The following is a 17466-nucleotide window of genomic DNA, read 5'->3' as shown; positions in this document are numbered from 1 at the left end:
TCAGGTTTGCATCTCTCATTTTCCTTATGCCTCCCTCTCTCTCTCTCCCGCTCTCCCTCTCTCTGCTGCTGCACAGCATTTTTCCCTCTTCCTAAACATGTTACCACAGAGGCACCACCAATATTGCTGATTGCCTCCGTTTTAGTCAGTGGTGGAGCTCCATCTTGGAGCATCCTGGAACTGGCTCCATGGGGGCAGCCCCTGACTTCTCACAGAGGCCACTCCTGCAGCCCCCTGATACCAAAACCTTGTCACACTAACCCAGTATAATCTTCATTTGTGCTAGCTTTTTTCTTGGTGGCTTTCACATTCTGCCTGCTACACTCCTCAGAAGGTCCTACAAACTAAGAGGTGTCAACTGATCCCAAAGGATGTGCTAACTCATCCTCTGTGCCTGTCAGATGACATTGGGTGCTCTGGTTAGGATTCAGCCTTCTTCCTGACTATATCACCTCATGTTTTTCACAAAACAGAAACAAACTTCTTTTGTACAGTAAAATATCAACAGATAAAACAAGTGCCACTTTGAATACTTAGTTACTCATTTGGAGTGAATGGCTGTGTGGTGCTTAGTTGTCAGCTGGGTTAAAACACAACATTGTCATTATTTTATACATTAGCATAAACTTTTTTTTTATTCAATTACAACAATTTAATTGTAATTCCTTTATGGTTCAGAGGCAAACTGCAAAACCAGGTGTAAAAATCAGCTATTGCCAAGCTCATATTTGATGTAGTTTCTCTCCTGAGAAATCAAAAAAACCTCAAAATCCACAAGACTCCTAGTAATTTCTAAAATCTCAACTATTATGTTATTTATCATCTTCCACATTTTTCATGCTTGGTTTAAAGACAAGACAAATTATGAAGATAAAATTACATTTATAAACCCTAGTAAAAACCATTCTTCCTTGTAGGTATTAAAAATAATTAGAAAGAAAGAATGGTTGAATTTCAAGTTGATGAACTGATCTATTCTAGGTATTTTTTTTCCTTTTCTTTGTTGAAGCAATGAATTTAAGTAATTTGTATTTTCCTCTGTATTCCATTTCTAATGAATTTACTCTTATGCCTTCTGCCCCTCAGCAACTCAAACAGTAAATATCAGGCTTGGGAACCATGAAATCTGAATTAATATCTTAATGCTGCAGAACTTCTAAGCTTTATTGTATCACAAAGCAACAGGAAACAGTTTGATCATCAAGAAATGTTTGTAATTCTTCTGTTGTGCTCATGTTCATACAAGGCCTGTCCAAATATTTTAATTTAAATTACCTTGGTTTGTAAGCAATAAAAGCACTAATCCCTTCCCAAAGTTCATTTTTATGTGAGAAAAAGCAGTAATTTATTCTTTTGTTGGAAGACAGCAGTAAAGGAATGGTTGACTGATATACAGACTGGTTATTTTTGTTAAAAAAATCTTGTGAGTTAATCCATCAATTTCAAGTCCTGGTCTACTAAAAGAGAAAATAATAAAAACACCCTCATCAATGTACATTTTTAACTAAACATATAGGTAAGAGTTCAGGAGGCTACATCCTTTGGATTTTTTTTGTAAAAAAGGCAAAGTATTGGCTTTATGTGCCAAGATTTTACTTGTGTTTAAATGTTTCCTTCCTTCTTTATAGAATAAAGAACAATAAATGAGACTTCTGTGCACCGTTTACTAGAAAACAGTTTCTTTTCCTATCAGTGAAGGAGAGCCCAACTCGCCTAAATCACACCCACAACAGGACTTCTCCTTGGGAAAAAAAGGGGCAGCTCTGAGGATATCACTGAATTTTAATTTATTGCCAGGTAACATAAACATTTAGTTACTGATTCAGGATTTGCGAAAAGAAAAAGAAGACAGAATCTTAAAACCCGTAGAGAACAGAGATTTCCTCTGCCTTCACCTGGGTTCGATCCGTCCCTTCCCCGCGCTCCTGCCGCACCTCGCCTTCAGCCGGCCAGCGACCGGCGGCGATGGGACAGCGCCCACGGCTCCGTTTGTCCTTCATCCTTCGCTGTGTCCTCACTTAATCTTGTCCTCCAGCGCTGCCCTCCGTGCCCGCCCGGCCCCGCTGTGCCTCAGCGCGGCCCAGCCGCGGCGCAGGCCGGGCTGTGCCGGGCCCGGGCAGTGCGCGGCCGCCTCCCTCAGGTGCTACCCCAGGCTGCCCAGTACAAGGCTCCAGGCAAGCACAGGTTGTGCGGGTATTGTAGTGTTTTCCCCTGGCATAGGTAATTTTTGTGGTTCTGTCTCAAAGGTGGCAGGTGGGAAGGCAATTTATTCCGTTTAACTTAAGCTCAAGCACCATTTAAGCTCCTCACCTCTTTAGCTACAGATGCATTATTTGATTGATTTTTTTTTTATTATTTTTTGCTGGCTGTCAAATCTGTATAAATTTTACTGGTATACTGAGCACAAAAGTGAAAAGTGGGAGATTTGAGGATGTGAATCATGTCAATTTATAGTCATCACTGGGTTTATTTGGTATTTAAAATCTGTGAGTTTTACAAATCAATATAGAAGATAAGACTTCCATTTGTCCTCAAGAACTCTTTTATCTCCCTCTACTCAAAAGCTGGATGAACTTTATGTAAGTCAAAGATGAAAAATCTTCTGCAAAGCTATCCTGAAAGATTTTCAGTTGATGGATATTTTGCAATCTTTATATTTCAATTTCTGAAATCTTTAAAGTTATTCTTGTGAATAAATTATGAGGAAAGGCTACAATTTTTTTATTCCTGAAGATTTGTAGAAAAAGTCAACATATAAATGTTTCTCAGATATTATATCTTTATATACCTGTCTTACATTATATTTGGAGTTTTTAGAATGTATCAGAATATTATATAAAATAAATATACTATGAATTATACTACAAACACTGTTGTCTATACTGTATAGATGCATTATTTGATTCTCTGACTCTGAACATTATATTATTGAGAATAAATTGAAGAACTAGTTTTTATTTAGCGGGACAAGATCTTGCTCTCCTAATGAGAAGGTCTTTAAACTGGGTTTTTGTGGTTGGTTACCAAAGCTTGCATGTTTATTGAGGAGCAGAGGATCAGGCAGAGTACACACAGAACAGAGTGATGAGGGATTTCCTTGCGCTCTTTTTGGTGAAGTGGGGTGACCAAAACCAGCTCTCAAGTGTCTGTACACAAACAAATGTGGCATGGGAAGCCCAAGAATTGCAACTTCACATGCAATCAGAGATCAACAACATTTTTAAAATCACAGAGCCATAGCAAAACAGTTGGCACTGCTGGAGTCCTGTGATAGACATATACAGACTCTTCAAGAAAGGTGGGCAGGGAACAAAAGGACTAAATGTTTGTGCAAAGGAGGAAGCAGGGGGAGGTGGCATTGCCTATGGAGCTTCCTAAAGATATTTTTGCGCATATGGAATCTATTACTGTGCTCATTTGTGAGCTTCATAATCAGACTATAATACCACAGATTTTAAAACTGAGTTTAACTTTTTAAGGTGCTTTTCACTTTAGCCTGTATAGTTTCTATTCTGCTGCTTGTCCGTAGCACAGACAATGAAGAAACAGAATAAGAAATTAAATTGAACCTGGGGTGTTTTTATGAAAGCAATATAGAATGTGCAGAAAATTTAACTGTTTAGTTCACTATTAATATCTTGATAGATGAGATGATGTGGTACATTGTGTACCAGATTAAAGATTGATCTACCAAGCAATCTCATTGAACTCTCAATGAAATCTATGAATTTGCATGTCCTATAAATCACTGATGATACTGCCTGTCTTTGATCACCTATTCTAATGAAATTTACAGTTCAATATTTATGTAACATTATTGTGAATATCACTGAAACCTACAAGAATAAGCAGAAAATTAAATGGAAAAAACTAGATAAATATATTTTCAAAATTTATTATAATAAATGAACAGTGAACAGCAAACCAGGAAGAAAATAAAAGATAAAATGTTGTGAAATCAGATTTCACCAGATTGTACACATGTACACACATTATTTTTTTTAATGGGTATTTAGTCATAAGATTGTAAAAGGAAAAAAAAAAGAGAGAGAGAAAAGCTGCCTGTATCTCTGAACATAAATAGAAACAATCTATACCCACAAAAAGAAAAAAAACAAACCCCCAAACATTACTTTCATAATCATCACTCATCATAATATCAGTGATACTCCCTCTGCACAAGAGCCCTTATGCATATTCAAACAGAGATCTTAATTTGAATTCATAATACCTTGAAAAGCTTTTTTATGCCAAGTCCCCTCTTGCATATCGCTTTGAAAAGTCTTCCCCTTTCAGCATATGGTTAAGATCAGAGAAATATGTTAGGAAAATGACATCTTGGCAGTAAGTGTATTTTTTGCATTTATGCCTTCATATCACATTTGCAAGATTGTTATTGGATAAAATTTCCCAGTAGATGACCAAATCAATTTAATTTGAAAGTATGGAGTATGACTTTTAAAAGTAGGTTTTAAAAAAATATCAGTATTAGCTATGTATTTGTAATTGAACAATGTCAGATTCTATCAAGTCTTAACTGAAGCATTGTCTTCTTACAATTCCTGTGAATGTTTTTTTTTTTTCATATTTGATAACTGGAAACTAAAAGGATGGGGATGCACCCAATTCTTTCAAGGCATTTAGGTGCTTAACCACTGTTTAGCTACTGCATTTTGATTGCAATGATGCAGCACATACACATACAACTGAAACTGCTTCCTTAAACCCTCTTGATAACCAACAAACAGATAAATATATTCTCATTAACTACTATGTCCCATGCTTTCACAAACAGATATCATTTTACTGTTTCATGGACTTCATCCACCCCTCCAGATGTTCAAAAATAGACCATGATTTTGGATCCATTCGTCAGGATGGGTGCTTAGGACAGGAGAAGCAGCACACTCGATCATTGGGCACCAACACTGGCCAGACCCAGGTCACTGCCATACTGTCCTTGCTCTTCCCAAAATTCACTCTTCATTGTTTCATGTCATTCCTGCTATTTTGCTCCCTGCAACATTAAACTTACACCACAAATTATTTTTCCCCCAAGGTTAAATGTCCTTGAGGCACACATTGGGTTTCCCCATCCTACCACTTTAGCCACCAAGTATATCATGGTCCTTGAGCAAAGACAGTCCCATGAATGGGCTTGCCTTTTCCTATGGGGAAATGGGGTTAGGCATTTAAAAGTCTTTGAGGACTCCTACCTTGGTGGTTTGTTGGAGGTAATTCAGAAAGTTACAGACAGGCAGGGCAAGAGATTACTGTGGATCTATACGAAAATCACAGCAAAGTTTTCTCTCCTCTCTTTCTTCCTTGTTCACATGTCCTTATTGGGCTTGTTGCGTGTTGATGAAAATCAGCCACTGTTAACTCTTCCTAAATGTATCCACACCAGTTATTCTATTTTCAACATTTCATAGCTGACATCGAAGAAATTATGCTGCTCCAATTGTGATAGAAATACAGGTGCTAAAATCAGGTTGCACAAGATACAATTACTACATTTTCTTTTATTTGTCAGGGTCTTGTGCACTATGAAGTTAGTGGTAGAAGTCCTATCAACAGTGTTTGTCAATTTACTTGAAGATCAAATCTTTTTTTACTCTGTCTTCTCAACTTAAGGCATCAAACATTTGCATGGGCATAATGTTTTTCAGTCTTCTCCCAGATGTGAGCTTTTACCTATGGGGATCTGATTGCAAGACTTGAACCAAGCAGATTATATTGTAGGTGGAGGAGAATAAGAACACAGTAGTGTAATTCTGTTATTTATTGTTCTAATGCTCGTTGCTTCTAATGCAATACACTAAGATGATATCCAGCATGCTTTTGGTTATACTTGCAACACTTAAATGTAGATAATATTAATTGTATTTGTAGCAAATTTGCTACCTGAATCAGAATAAAAGCCATGAGGATTTGTTTGGTCCATTTTGTTGATGGTAGCAAAATCACACTTTGGCAAAAATCTCTAAGCAGCTGTGACTCAGAATAAAGGGCACACTCATTGACATTGTTTGTGTTTTTAAACAGTGCTGCACTAATATTTTTTAAGTTTTGGTAGACGATAGCAACATTTTTAGTAAATGGTTTATTTTGCTTCTAGGAACTAAGATATGTTTCTCCGTAATTCATTTGTGAAAAGAAAAGCATGAATTCTGCAATGCAGTAGGACAATTTGCTACTGTAAACTAGCAATTTAAAATTATTTTTCTGAATGTCCTTAATGCATGAAAACTGTTTTTTTTAATTCCTTTCACAATAAAGGACCAGAACTTGTGATGTGATGAGATTTCTAAGTTTTATTGTATTCATTGGATTCAAAGTGCTCTGGCTAATGAGTGAGATTAAATTTAAGATATGTTTTTTGTTTGGTTTTTTTTTTAATCTGGCATGGCATAATTTAGCAGAATTTTTAAGAGATAATTTTACATTCCTAAACTGCTGAAATTAGGCGGCTTCCTATAGTCATGATTTTTGTTTTTTCTGTTAAAAGTGAGCCAATATGTGTGTCAGAATTCTTTAAACTTTTTGTTCTGTGATCCTATACTCCTTAAAGGGTTTTTTTTCCCCATCCTTATCATTAATTTTTCATCAGTATTGACTGGGTTTTCAGACTCTGGGGCAAGTTTTATTCATGTTAGCACTCTAACTGAGCAGAAACAAGAATTGCTTTTCAAATATGCTTCAAACATTTGGATAATAAACTGAATAAGTAATGCAATATGGTATTTCCATTCAAGTTATTTGAAAGGTATTTCCATTTTTGAAAAAAAAGCACTAGATTTCCAATCAATTTTATTAGCTCACAGAAATAATTTTAATATAAGATCCTCAAAAATAATTTTAGAGTTATTAGGCATATATACACTATTAATAAAGAAGATCCATAACATCAGCCATTTTAGAATTTTTTCATCATAGAATAAGTTCTTTTAGAACTGATTTTGTGAATATCTAATGTTTGCCTGGTTTATACAGCATAAGATCACATGCTAAAAAATAGAGTATTTTTGGTTTCAGAGTCACCATAAAAAAAAAAATCATTGTGATAATTGCTCAAATAATTTCACAGTTATTCATATGACATGAAAAATGTATTCCTATGGTAAAATTGTAAATATTTGATCTATGAAAACTTATTAATCTTAATTGTGATAGCATCTTGCATCTGACATTAAGAAATCACTCATGAATGGCTTTGGTTTGAAAACTGATCAGCTGCTTGAAAATGAGAAAATGATTTTTCAAGAATAAAGCTAATCACTAGATGCTTACTAAAATAAAATAATACAATTGGCATATAATGGGTAAGATTCTCATACTTCTTTTCTCAGTATAATGTGACTGCTGCACATTATGTGTCAGACTGTATATGATAGGGATTGAACTCAACTTGATTTATGAAAACATTTTTGGTTAAAGCAAAAGAGGAAATAGTGTCATTTTTGCATGCTATTGTAAAGTGAGGGAAACAATTCTAATCCATATATATAATTATTAATAAACAGTAGATTATAAAAATATGTGATGGCACAAGTATAATAATCTTTAAATAACTGAAATTTGAAGCAATTATTTTTTTAACACCTTAATTTTGGAGCAGCATTCCAAGTCAAACATGTTAAAAAGTCTTAAGCAATTGTTCACCTAAACAGTCATAAATTTCTATTCTCAGCAAGAAAGTGTACATTTTTTAAGGGGTGATTTTAATTTGTTTGGGTTTTTTGACAGCTGAAGATGCTTGTGGAGGAACTATGAGAGGATCAAGTGGAATCATCTCAAGCCCTAACTTTCCTAATGAATATCATAATAATGCAGACTGCACATGGACAATTGTGGCAGAGCCTGGTGATACTATCTCACTCATCTTTACAGATTTCCAAATGGAAGAAAAATATGATTATTTGGAAATAGAAGGTTCTGAACCACCTACAATAGGGTAAGTCAAATATCAAAATTCTAAAGTGATAAAACAGAAAAAGATGATGAAAAGTGAAAGTACAACTTTTTGTTACTTTTCTTTTTGTGAATATATAGTCTTGTTGAAAAACACTCCTCACAATAATAATTGTGACTATGACATAATGTTGATATTCCAATTGCAGCTGTAAAATGGTTTTTAAAATATTCCAAACATGTAGCATCAAGATGAAGGGCACTGTAGACTCATTTGCCTCATTGTCTGTGTGCCTTACCATTTAACCACTACTGTATTAAAAATGTATATATTTAGAAACAGAATGGAATGGACTGTTGTACTAGTAAGGGCTGGTGAAGCTTTCAGAGAGTTTAATGATGTCAGAAAATGAATGGCATGGAGGCCATTCAGCACAGAGCTAGGGGGAATTAGCATTGGCCCCACCTGTTGGTCACGGATTGTCTGTGGAGGATTTTCTGTACAGAGAACTGTATGCATGGTCTCTAAATAATGTGCTGTGATACACTTACCTAGAAATTTCCATCTTGATCTGTGAGATAAAACACCCTGAGCTGAGTAGTCACAATACTTTTTGGCTCTGGTTTTACTCCAAATATAGCACCTTTAAGAAGAGTTTATGACTGTTTGGTTTTTTGTTGACTTAGCAGTAGTAACAATATTTTTGCTAGTCTGACTTCTGCAATTCTTGATCTGAGTGTAGATGCATTATGTAGATGTTGTAAAACAACTACAAGAAATAAAATAGTAAATAACCTCTTTCAAGATCAAATTCAGTTAAATAGGAAAAATAAATTACACATTCTGTGGCTTTCCAGTCTGGTAGTTTTATGGTAACACAGCATCACACTACTCAAGAAACATGTCAATATGACAAATCCTTGTGTTTGTTTTATTGGTTTAAATATGCTGTTGATTCACAGAAAATAAGTTGTATACAAACTCATAAATCACAGTTATGGTCTCCAGTAAAATCTTGATCTCTTAACTGGCTCATAAAGCTTTATGGAGGTTCTGTAAGACAGACAGAGGCATGTGAACAACAGGTGATACAAGTTGTTGGCTAGACACATTGAAGTCAGTAGAGTCTTCTTTTCTTCATATCAGCATAAAACTCCTCCAAACATAACATAGACCAAATAAAATGCTCTTGATTTTATAATGAGGAAAGATCCAAAATTGGATAATTATATTGTTTTAAAAGCATCAGTCTTGGTTTCTGTAAGTGTTGCTTATAAGTACTATATTTTTACTGCTTCAGGGTGTAATAAAAGTCTTTAAGTCTAAGCTTTAGCAAATAGTGTTTTATAATTTGAGTTAATTCATACTGCCACCTACATAGTTAATTACCTGTATTAGAATATTAATTGATTGCCATTGAGTTTTTTCAGGCTCTTAAACTGAAATCTTTTGAACTAGCTGTCAGCTAAAATAAATTTTAAATAATAATTTATAATAATTAGTGAGGTAACACCAAGGACATACAGACATTGTGAATCACTTGAATAGCTGAATGTGCATTTGACTTTTCTTTTCATTATTCATTCATGAGCTTGAAACAATTATTTCATTTTTTGTTCTACAAAAGGCTTTGGCTGTATTCAAATGATATACTAAGATTACTTTATATATGGAAATTCCCATTATCTGTTTACAAAACATAAAAATTTACAATGCTAATTTAATAATTGTTCATGTAGAGAAGCAGACTGAGAGCATATTCTTTTTATAGCTTCTCATTTATATTCCCTAAATTATACTGATGTGTTCAATTATGGAAAAGTATCCCCCATATGTTGGGAAAAATGGATTTGGAAAGCTTAATTAACAACAATTTGTTAATTAGATTTAGAGTGGTGATGCTGTTTATGCCCTTAGACTATTGCTAATCCAAAACTAAACCCAGGTTCTTCATCTTTTCATTTTGGAAAAAAAAATTACATAATTTTAAAAATTACTAAAAACTTATTGATTGATCTGGGTAATAAGTATTATTATAATATAATTTCTTAGAACATTTGGTGCTTTATATGACTATTGCACCTAATGATTTAAAAAAAACCCCACAAACTTTTCTTCTGCACATCTGCTGTGTAACAAAATATCCCTACTTTTTGTTTCTAAGTGAAATTAAGAGCCAGATTATGCATCAAGTAGATAGGCTGGGATTATCCATGAGACAAGACTTGGAATTCTTTATGAAGTGCTAACTTTCTGCAGTTTTCCAGTCAGTTACTATAATATTTCAGATACGACAGTCTTTTCTCTTAAGAAAATCTTGATAGGCCATTTTCATTTAAATAGTGGTGAAAAATTGTGTAGATGCCATTCAAGGTTCTTGTTTTGTTGTTTATTCTAATGTTTGCCAGGTTGAGTTGAATTATAGGATTGTTTACATTTTGGAAGTAAAAATGAAGGAAAATTATTAGTTTGAGGAAATTATTTTCTCTTTTCTTTTTTTTTTTTTTTTGACAAAACAAAAAGCCAAAAGTAAATAAGATCTAGTGAAATGTTCCACTCTGTTCTCTCTGGATAAGAGTGCACTTCTGAGAAAACCTTTGTGTAGTGTTCTAATACTTGACCTACCACTGTCATGGTCATACAAAGTAGTAGGGCACCTAAGAACTCTGCTATCAAAAACAAATTTGAAACATGATGCAATTACTTCTTTTAAAATAAAATAATTCACCTAACTTCTCTCTTACTGTTACTATATTCCTGGATATTTAAAAGTAATTCCTAATATATTATCCTAAAATGTAAGGGAAATGTAGAATTTTCTGTAATAAACTGAGGAATTGTCTAGACCATATGTCTGTGATTTTAGCCAAATTTTTTTCATATATAAATCTAGATAAAATGTACAGTGATATACACTGAATGAAATGTATAATGTTGAAACCATAGGCAATTTATTTCTCTTCTGAAATATATTTAAATATTTCATTTTTTGATACTGCATATTTTGTGCATCATCTTAATTGCATTAAAATAGAAAGCTGTTAGAGAACAATGGCTAACAAAACTAATTTCTCCTTTGCAACTGTGATTTTGTGCATTCTTTCCCCAATAAAAATACTCCTTTTGAATTAATTTTAAATATTCTGTGAAGAATGAAATTAGAATTTTTGGAAAAAGTCTTTCACTTAACTAAGATGGGCAGAACTCCATCCAGTTTCAAGAGGTTTTATCTGAGATATTTAAAACTTTTGATTTTTATAATGATCTTTTTCAAGATAGCCTGTTAGCTAAAGACTTCCTTACAGATAGTACAGATGAGAAAGGAAAAGAACTCAAAAATGTGGGTCCTTCTTTGGGTTTCCAGATCAGAATTTATTCCAAGTAACTAATTACTTTTTATCACTTTGGGCCTATTTGACCAGGGAACAAGATTAGGTTTGTGTGGCAAGGTTTTTGTAGCAGGCGGCTACAGGGGTGGCTTCTGTGAGAAGCTGCTGGAAGCTTCCCCCATGTTCAGCAGAGGCAATGCCAGCCAGCTCCAACATGGACCCACTGCTGGCCAAGGCTGGCCCATCAGCCATGGAGGTAGCACCGCTGGGGTGATGTGCTTAAGAAAGGGTAAAAGAGCTACCCAATGCACTGCAGTTGCACCTGGAAAGAGGAGTGAGGGATACAACTCTCCAGACCAGGGTCTGTGAATCAGGAGGGGGAAGATGTACTTCAGACACCACAGCAAGGATTCTACCTCAGTCCTTGCTGCAGCCCGTGGTGAGGCAGCTGTCCCCGTATTGGTTCATGGCGGAACAGAGATCAGCCTGCAGCCTGGAAGGCCACACGCTGGAGCAGGAGTCCAACCTTTGACCAAACAAACATTATTTAGCTATTTGTTGTTAATTAGCATTTCGTGACTCTTAGTCTCATTTTACTAGTGCCATGAAAGAACAAAATGATAAACAGAAAGAAATACTAGAGAAGAAATATTAAGAAGAAATATTAGAGAAGAGTAAACTAACTAGTGGTAATTAAAAGCAAAGTGAGGTTGAACAGGCAGACATTATCTATTATGAAAAAGGCTATTATTTGGGGTTGGGTTTTTTTGTGAGGAAAATGCAGTTATCCATGTTAAATATCTACATGGTAACTTTTATTGCCAGTTTGGTTACAACAGAAAGTAGCTTTTAGGAGGCATTTAAAAATTAAATGTACTGTTACAACAATTAAACCTAAAACAGATACATGCATTAATAAAACAGGTTCTCAATCAGATCTTTTTTAACAAGGTGGTTATTTTATTTATCCAGTGTCTGAATAAGTTAGATTTATTTTCAGTCAATGTACTTGGTTAAATAATGCTCATATCTAAGGCTACAGAGGAAAACCTCTGCCTGACATAAATGTGGCAGCACATGGGTAGAAAATCACACCTCAATAGTACAAATACCAATGAAAATAATAATATGTTGAAGGAAAAAAAGCAAAACAGACAAAGCAAGAAGCAGAGGTTCTCATAAGAAGAGATTAAAACAGGAGGAAAAAAATCCCACCCCCGGCTCAGCATTTATTTTCTTGAAAAATTACTTCAAATTAGAAATCGAGAAGAGTAGCAATCTCTTTTTTAGTAATGAAGACTGTTGACACTGCTTTAGATATTATTTCTGTTTTCTCACTAATACAAATTTTTTAAATCTGTGTTTAATGCTCAGAGGAAGGACTCAGGAATGTAATGGTTATGAGTAATATGATTTTATTAAGGATGTTAAAAGCCCCAGATGAGAAAGTTTGTAATCTGATAACAGCTGAATTTAAAGAATAGTAGCAAAATTGATACTGCTTATCATCGAAAAAATGCTTTCAGAAGAATGTTGTTGTTGTAGCCAAATAGGTAGAAAAAATTATTCCATTAATAGAGCAAACAAAATGCAGTCATAAAAACCTCTTGTAATTAGCAAAGTATTTGTTTATTGATAGCGGATAGAATTATTTTTTGCTGGATTTAGTTGGGGAAAAAAAAATCACTGCAAAAAGCAGCCAAGTTTTGGAGGGCCTAAATCCTTCTCTCCTTCTGAAACAGGAAACAGAAAGTAACAGAGATAATGCTTCACTGTGGAACAGGGAGAGTAGAAAACCAGGAATAGGAGGAATACCAATGCTAAAAATATTATCTGGTTTGAGCCTTTGATAATCCATCCATTGAGTGTTATCATTTTTATCTTTTTTTGAAGGACTGAGAACAAAAAGGAAGTTCTTTGCTTTCTTGGAAACAAAAGTTTTCCATAGAAACCAGGCATTTCTGTCCTTTACTGTTTGCTTCTAGGGTTTAACTTTTTGCTTGGTGATTCAGCATTTCACCTGTGGCATTTTGATGAGGAATGGAATCCTCCAAGAAGCACAAGGCATTCTGTAATGTGTAGGGTTCAGGCACAATGATAGTGTTAGATGGGGAATTTGTTACTGTGACTGTGGAGGTTAACAGCATGTTTCTCATCATTCTATTGCATGATTCTATCTGGCAATCGTTATCTGAAAAGGACTTTGAAACTGGCTTTACATCTGGTACTCTCAAAATTCTTACTGAAAAATGAGAAGGATTTGAATCTAAGAGAGGAATCAGATATCAAATCATATGTTTAACAGTAAAGGCAGAGGCTTTTCTGTTATTTTGTACTATTTGTTCTTGTATGTTTCTGAAAAAATAGAAGGCCCTTCCGTAGTGAGTACCCTGTTTTGATGGGGTTTTCTGCAGTCATTTTTCATGTTGTAGTTCAAAGTGCAGTGACAAATGTGTCTCAAACTTTGCAGGCAAAATAGACACATATAAACATGAGTTACATGATGAAAATCTGTCATTTAACAGTAGACCTTGAAGTCTATGCTTCTAATAAGAGTAACTTTGTGGCATTTAGATTCAGTGCTTAGTAAAAGGAGAATCTGACTTTAAGAAATTGTCATATCCATGGAAATACAAATCAACCTACGGTTGATTTGTTTAATCCCAGAATTCAGTATGTTATGTATGCGTCCACATAACCAGGTTGCAAGGAAACACAAGACAGAATGACGAAAGCTTATAAGCAAGATAGTTCAGCATGGAAGGGAGCTCAGAATCTGACTAGTCCAGTCTACTAGTGAAAGCAGACTCAGCTCTCAGGTGAGGCAAGGTTGCTCAGGCCTTTATCCAGACTGTCTTAAGAACCTCCAAAGATGGAGTCTTGACAACCTATGTGGACAACTTTCTTAATTTCCTGACTGTCCTCATGGGAGGAAAAGATTTTTCATTTTTTCCTCATTTAGAAATCATTGCTTTCAGTCAGAATCAACACACAAGAATTTATTATTACCAAATATCTGTTTGAGGTACAAACATCTCCTGAGCTCTCTTTCTTCTTTATGGATAAGCAGTGGTATGACCTTTCTCCTGAGCAGGTTGGCTGATACAGCCAATCCTAGCTCATGAGTTGAAGATTTTCCTTCCTCAGGCTCCAGTTGTCCCATTCATCTTCCAGGGATATGTACATGACCAGAGATATGATTCGTCCTGTCTTTCTCTAGAATACTAAATGCTAAAGCTTATCTGGCACGTGTGATTTATAACTATGTAATGGATTTAAGCCTCAGTGAGAAAACTATCTGTTAAACTCCAGTGTATACTTGCATCAGGCAGGGAGTCAGATGCAGGCACAAAATCCCCTTGGCTCATTGTGGTACAAATGAACACTTTATATGACCATTGTGATGCTGCTTCTGAAAAAAAATATGTTCCCACTTCTATTTTTGACTCATCCCCTATCTTGTGTTGGCTCAGGCATTTACCCAGTCACAAAGGAACTGCACCAGGAAGTGATACAAGTGAAAACCAAGCTTTTTTTTCCCTCTTAGTGAGCAGGAAACACAAGAGTTGAAGAGAACAGCAAGGTACATAGGGAGTGGCATATTGTTTCTTCAAGGAATAGAACAACTTTATTGTCAAAATAAAGCCTGATCTGTTGTCTTCTCAGGTACTTGTATGTTGAATAACAGTACCCATGCAAAGATCTACTTTTTTTCCCTTCTTACAGTATGTGCAGAGGCTTCACAGAGTTATTTGATTTCCTTTATATTTTTTATGCTGTATCCTTAATTTAATGCATTCTTATGATGGTATGAAATATTTTATTTTGATTGGTGTAGTCAATGTCAGGAAGACAGCATTTCATTGTTGCTGTAGCAAAAGGTGGTTAAATGAACTACTTTTGAGGAAACCTTTCTGAAGCTGCTCTTAATTTCTTACTTTTCCTATGCTCAGGAGTATTGCAAAAGGAAACATTTGTAAGCCTTTTCTGAAGTTGCATGTTTTCATTATTCTGATAGTACTTCTTAATATGCATAAAGTTATTCTCATCTGGAGTCAAACGGATATTCACCAGCAGTTATCAAATAAGCAGTTATACATTGGATGGGCTTTTTATGTATATTCTCTACAGAGATAGGATTATATTATTTCACAAAGTCTTATCAACATTCCGAAACAAATTGAAAAACAGTTCTCTTGAATCTTGATATGCAAGAACTGTACTCTGGTTTTCCCACCATCCCTCTTAGACAAAGATTTACTGACTACTGTTTTTGTGCTTCCATGGGTCTCTTTAATCCTCCTTTGATGAAACAACCCAGAGTGCTTCCAGTGTGGCTTATTTGTAACTCTGCTTTGAAGAAACCAGGTAAATAATAGTGTAGACCTGGGGGACTTTCTAATGAATACTTAAAAAGTGTAATAAAAAGTAACAAAAGTAACAAAGAAAACCAGAAGTCTCTTACAGCAGTTTCGGGGAAAAAAATAGAAGTAGGAAGATGGCTTGATGATTTAACAGGGAGCACTTTCAGTGTGCTTACTCCAGCAGAATACTGCATTGTTTTGATGTGGTCATTTGCTATAGTCTCAGGATGGCAATTGTTGGAGTAGTGAAGGAGACTGATTACTCTTGTCCTGACTGAAACATCAGTGACTGAACTTACAAGTGAGTTTTATGCTGCCTGAGCTGTATGGTGGGGGAAAGTGTATTAGAATAGCATAAAGCTCAAGACAAGGCAAGGAAAAAACACCACAACCAACCCAAACCCCAAAGAATAACTAAACCAGAAAACATACAATTGCTTCATTTGTCATCCTAGAGTAATTAAAACTTCACATTTTCTTTTCATATGTTCTGAGTCCTTGCCATGTTTACTTCATTCAGCAAAGTAAGTGGCATGTTGTGGGAGAACAGTGATCCCTGAAGAGATAATCCCAAATCACTCTCATTTCTAGATTCTAAATTTAAAATTTTAGTTTGTTTTGTACATTGGGAAAAATATGTGCATTCATAATTCCATCTTTTATGTCTCAGGCTAAAACAGCAAAAAGTATAATATTTTGAATACATGAATGAAATCCTTTGCATTTATTAATAAATTCTGACAAGATAAAATATTATTTATATGGGCCCTACAAGCTAATCAGAACTTCACAAACTCATGCTTCTTTTTGTGATTGTCCATCTGTTTTGCCTGTGAATATCACATTAGGATATTTAGGGTGCAAATTCACTTGTGAAATGAATCAGTGACTAAAACAAACAATTAAACATCCTTTGAACATGCTAATGCAGTTCCATTATATTAAGGACCAACACAATGTCAAACTAGTGTCAGAACAATTTTTTATTATTATGTACGATCCAGTTTGCAGGTGACCAGTGACAACCCACAACGGTCAATAAGAAATGAAAATAAACTAGTTATGTACATTTACTGTATGTTTATTTGTGCTGCATATAGTAGATCATGCAAAATTTCACTGTTAGGGTGGTCATGCTTTGGAATAGATTGCCCAGGGAGGTGGTGGAACCACCATCCCTGTCGCTGTTTAAGAGGTGTCTGGATCTGGCACTGGGTGATATTATTTCGTGGTTTGGGGATTAGAGTGGTAGTGCTGGGTTGATGGTTGGACTTGATCATCTTAAAGTTCTCTTCCAACCTTGATGATTCTATGATTAGGTGATTTCACCTGACATTTTCTAATGTTTAATCACAATGAATGATAATATGTAAACCATACTTTTAATGGCAGTTTTATTTGGTTGTTTTGTGAGGCTTTTTTGTAGCCAATTACTTTTCTATCCTGTACTAAAAAGCTTATTATGAAGATACATCTTGATTAAGTGAACTCCATTCCTCTTTCTTTGCTAAGTAGACTTTTTGGATATTTATGTAAGAGTCCACAAGTAAGTTGGTGGCAGCTTCACATCTCTCCATCAGCCTTTTTGATATCCAGACTTGTGTCTTTGAAACTGCAGAAAAATTACCTACTGCGCAGTACATACTCTTTCTTCCTGAAGCGTATAACACGGGTTTTGACATCTTTCATGTGGATATATACTGCTGCAGAAATTCTTCTCCCCATTATTTATTATGTCAGAGGACAAACTTTAACCATCATCTCTATTTTCTGAGCAAGAATGGGCTGTCCTGAATGTCCTAAAGGAAGTTAAGTGTAAGGTGAAGGACTGTTTGAATAAGGTTTATTTTCTGTTTAGTAA

General features: G+C 35.0%; 1 protein-coding gene across 4 annotated transcripts in view; it reads left to right on the top strand.

Annotated features, from left to right (window-relative positions):
- Positions 1 to 17466, top strand: part of CSMD3 (CUB and Sushi multiple domains 3) — a 613333-nt gene that overhangs the window by 183727 nt on the left and 412140 nt on the right. For all 4 annotated transcript variants that reach the window (XM_042035930.1, XM_042035929.1, XM_042035928.1 and 1 more), the window contains exon 5: positions 7747 to 7954. In XM_042035930.1, the coding sequence (XP_041891864.1) occupies positions 7747 to 7954 (208 nt within the window). The remainder of the gene's footprint in view (positions 1 to 7746; positions 7955 to 17466) is intronic.

This window comes from Corvus kubaryi, unplaced genomic scaffold, assembly GCF_017639235.1.
Source record: "Corvus kubaryi isolate FWS band 111438036 unplaced genomic scaffold, C.kubaryi_AGA036_p1.0 37385, whole genome shotgun sequence".
Taxonomy (NCBI): domain Eukaryota; kingdom Metazoa; phylum Chordata; class Aves; order Passeriformes; family Corvidae; genus Corvus; species Corvus kubaryi.
This window is presented reverse-complemented; position numbering and strand designations above follow the sequence as displayed.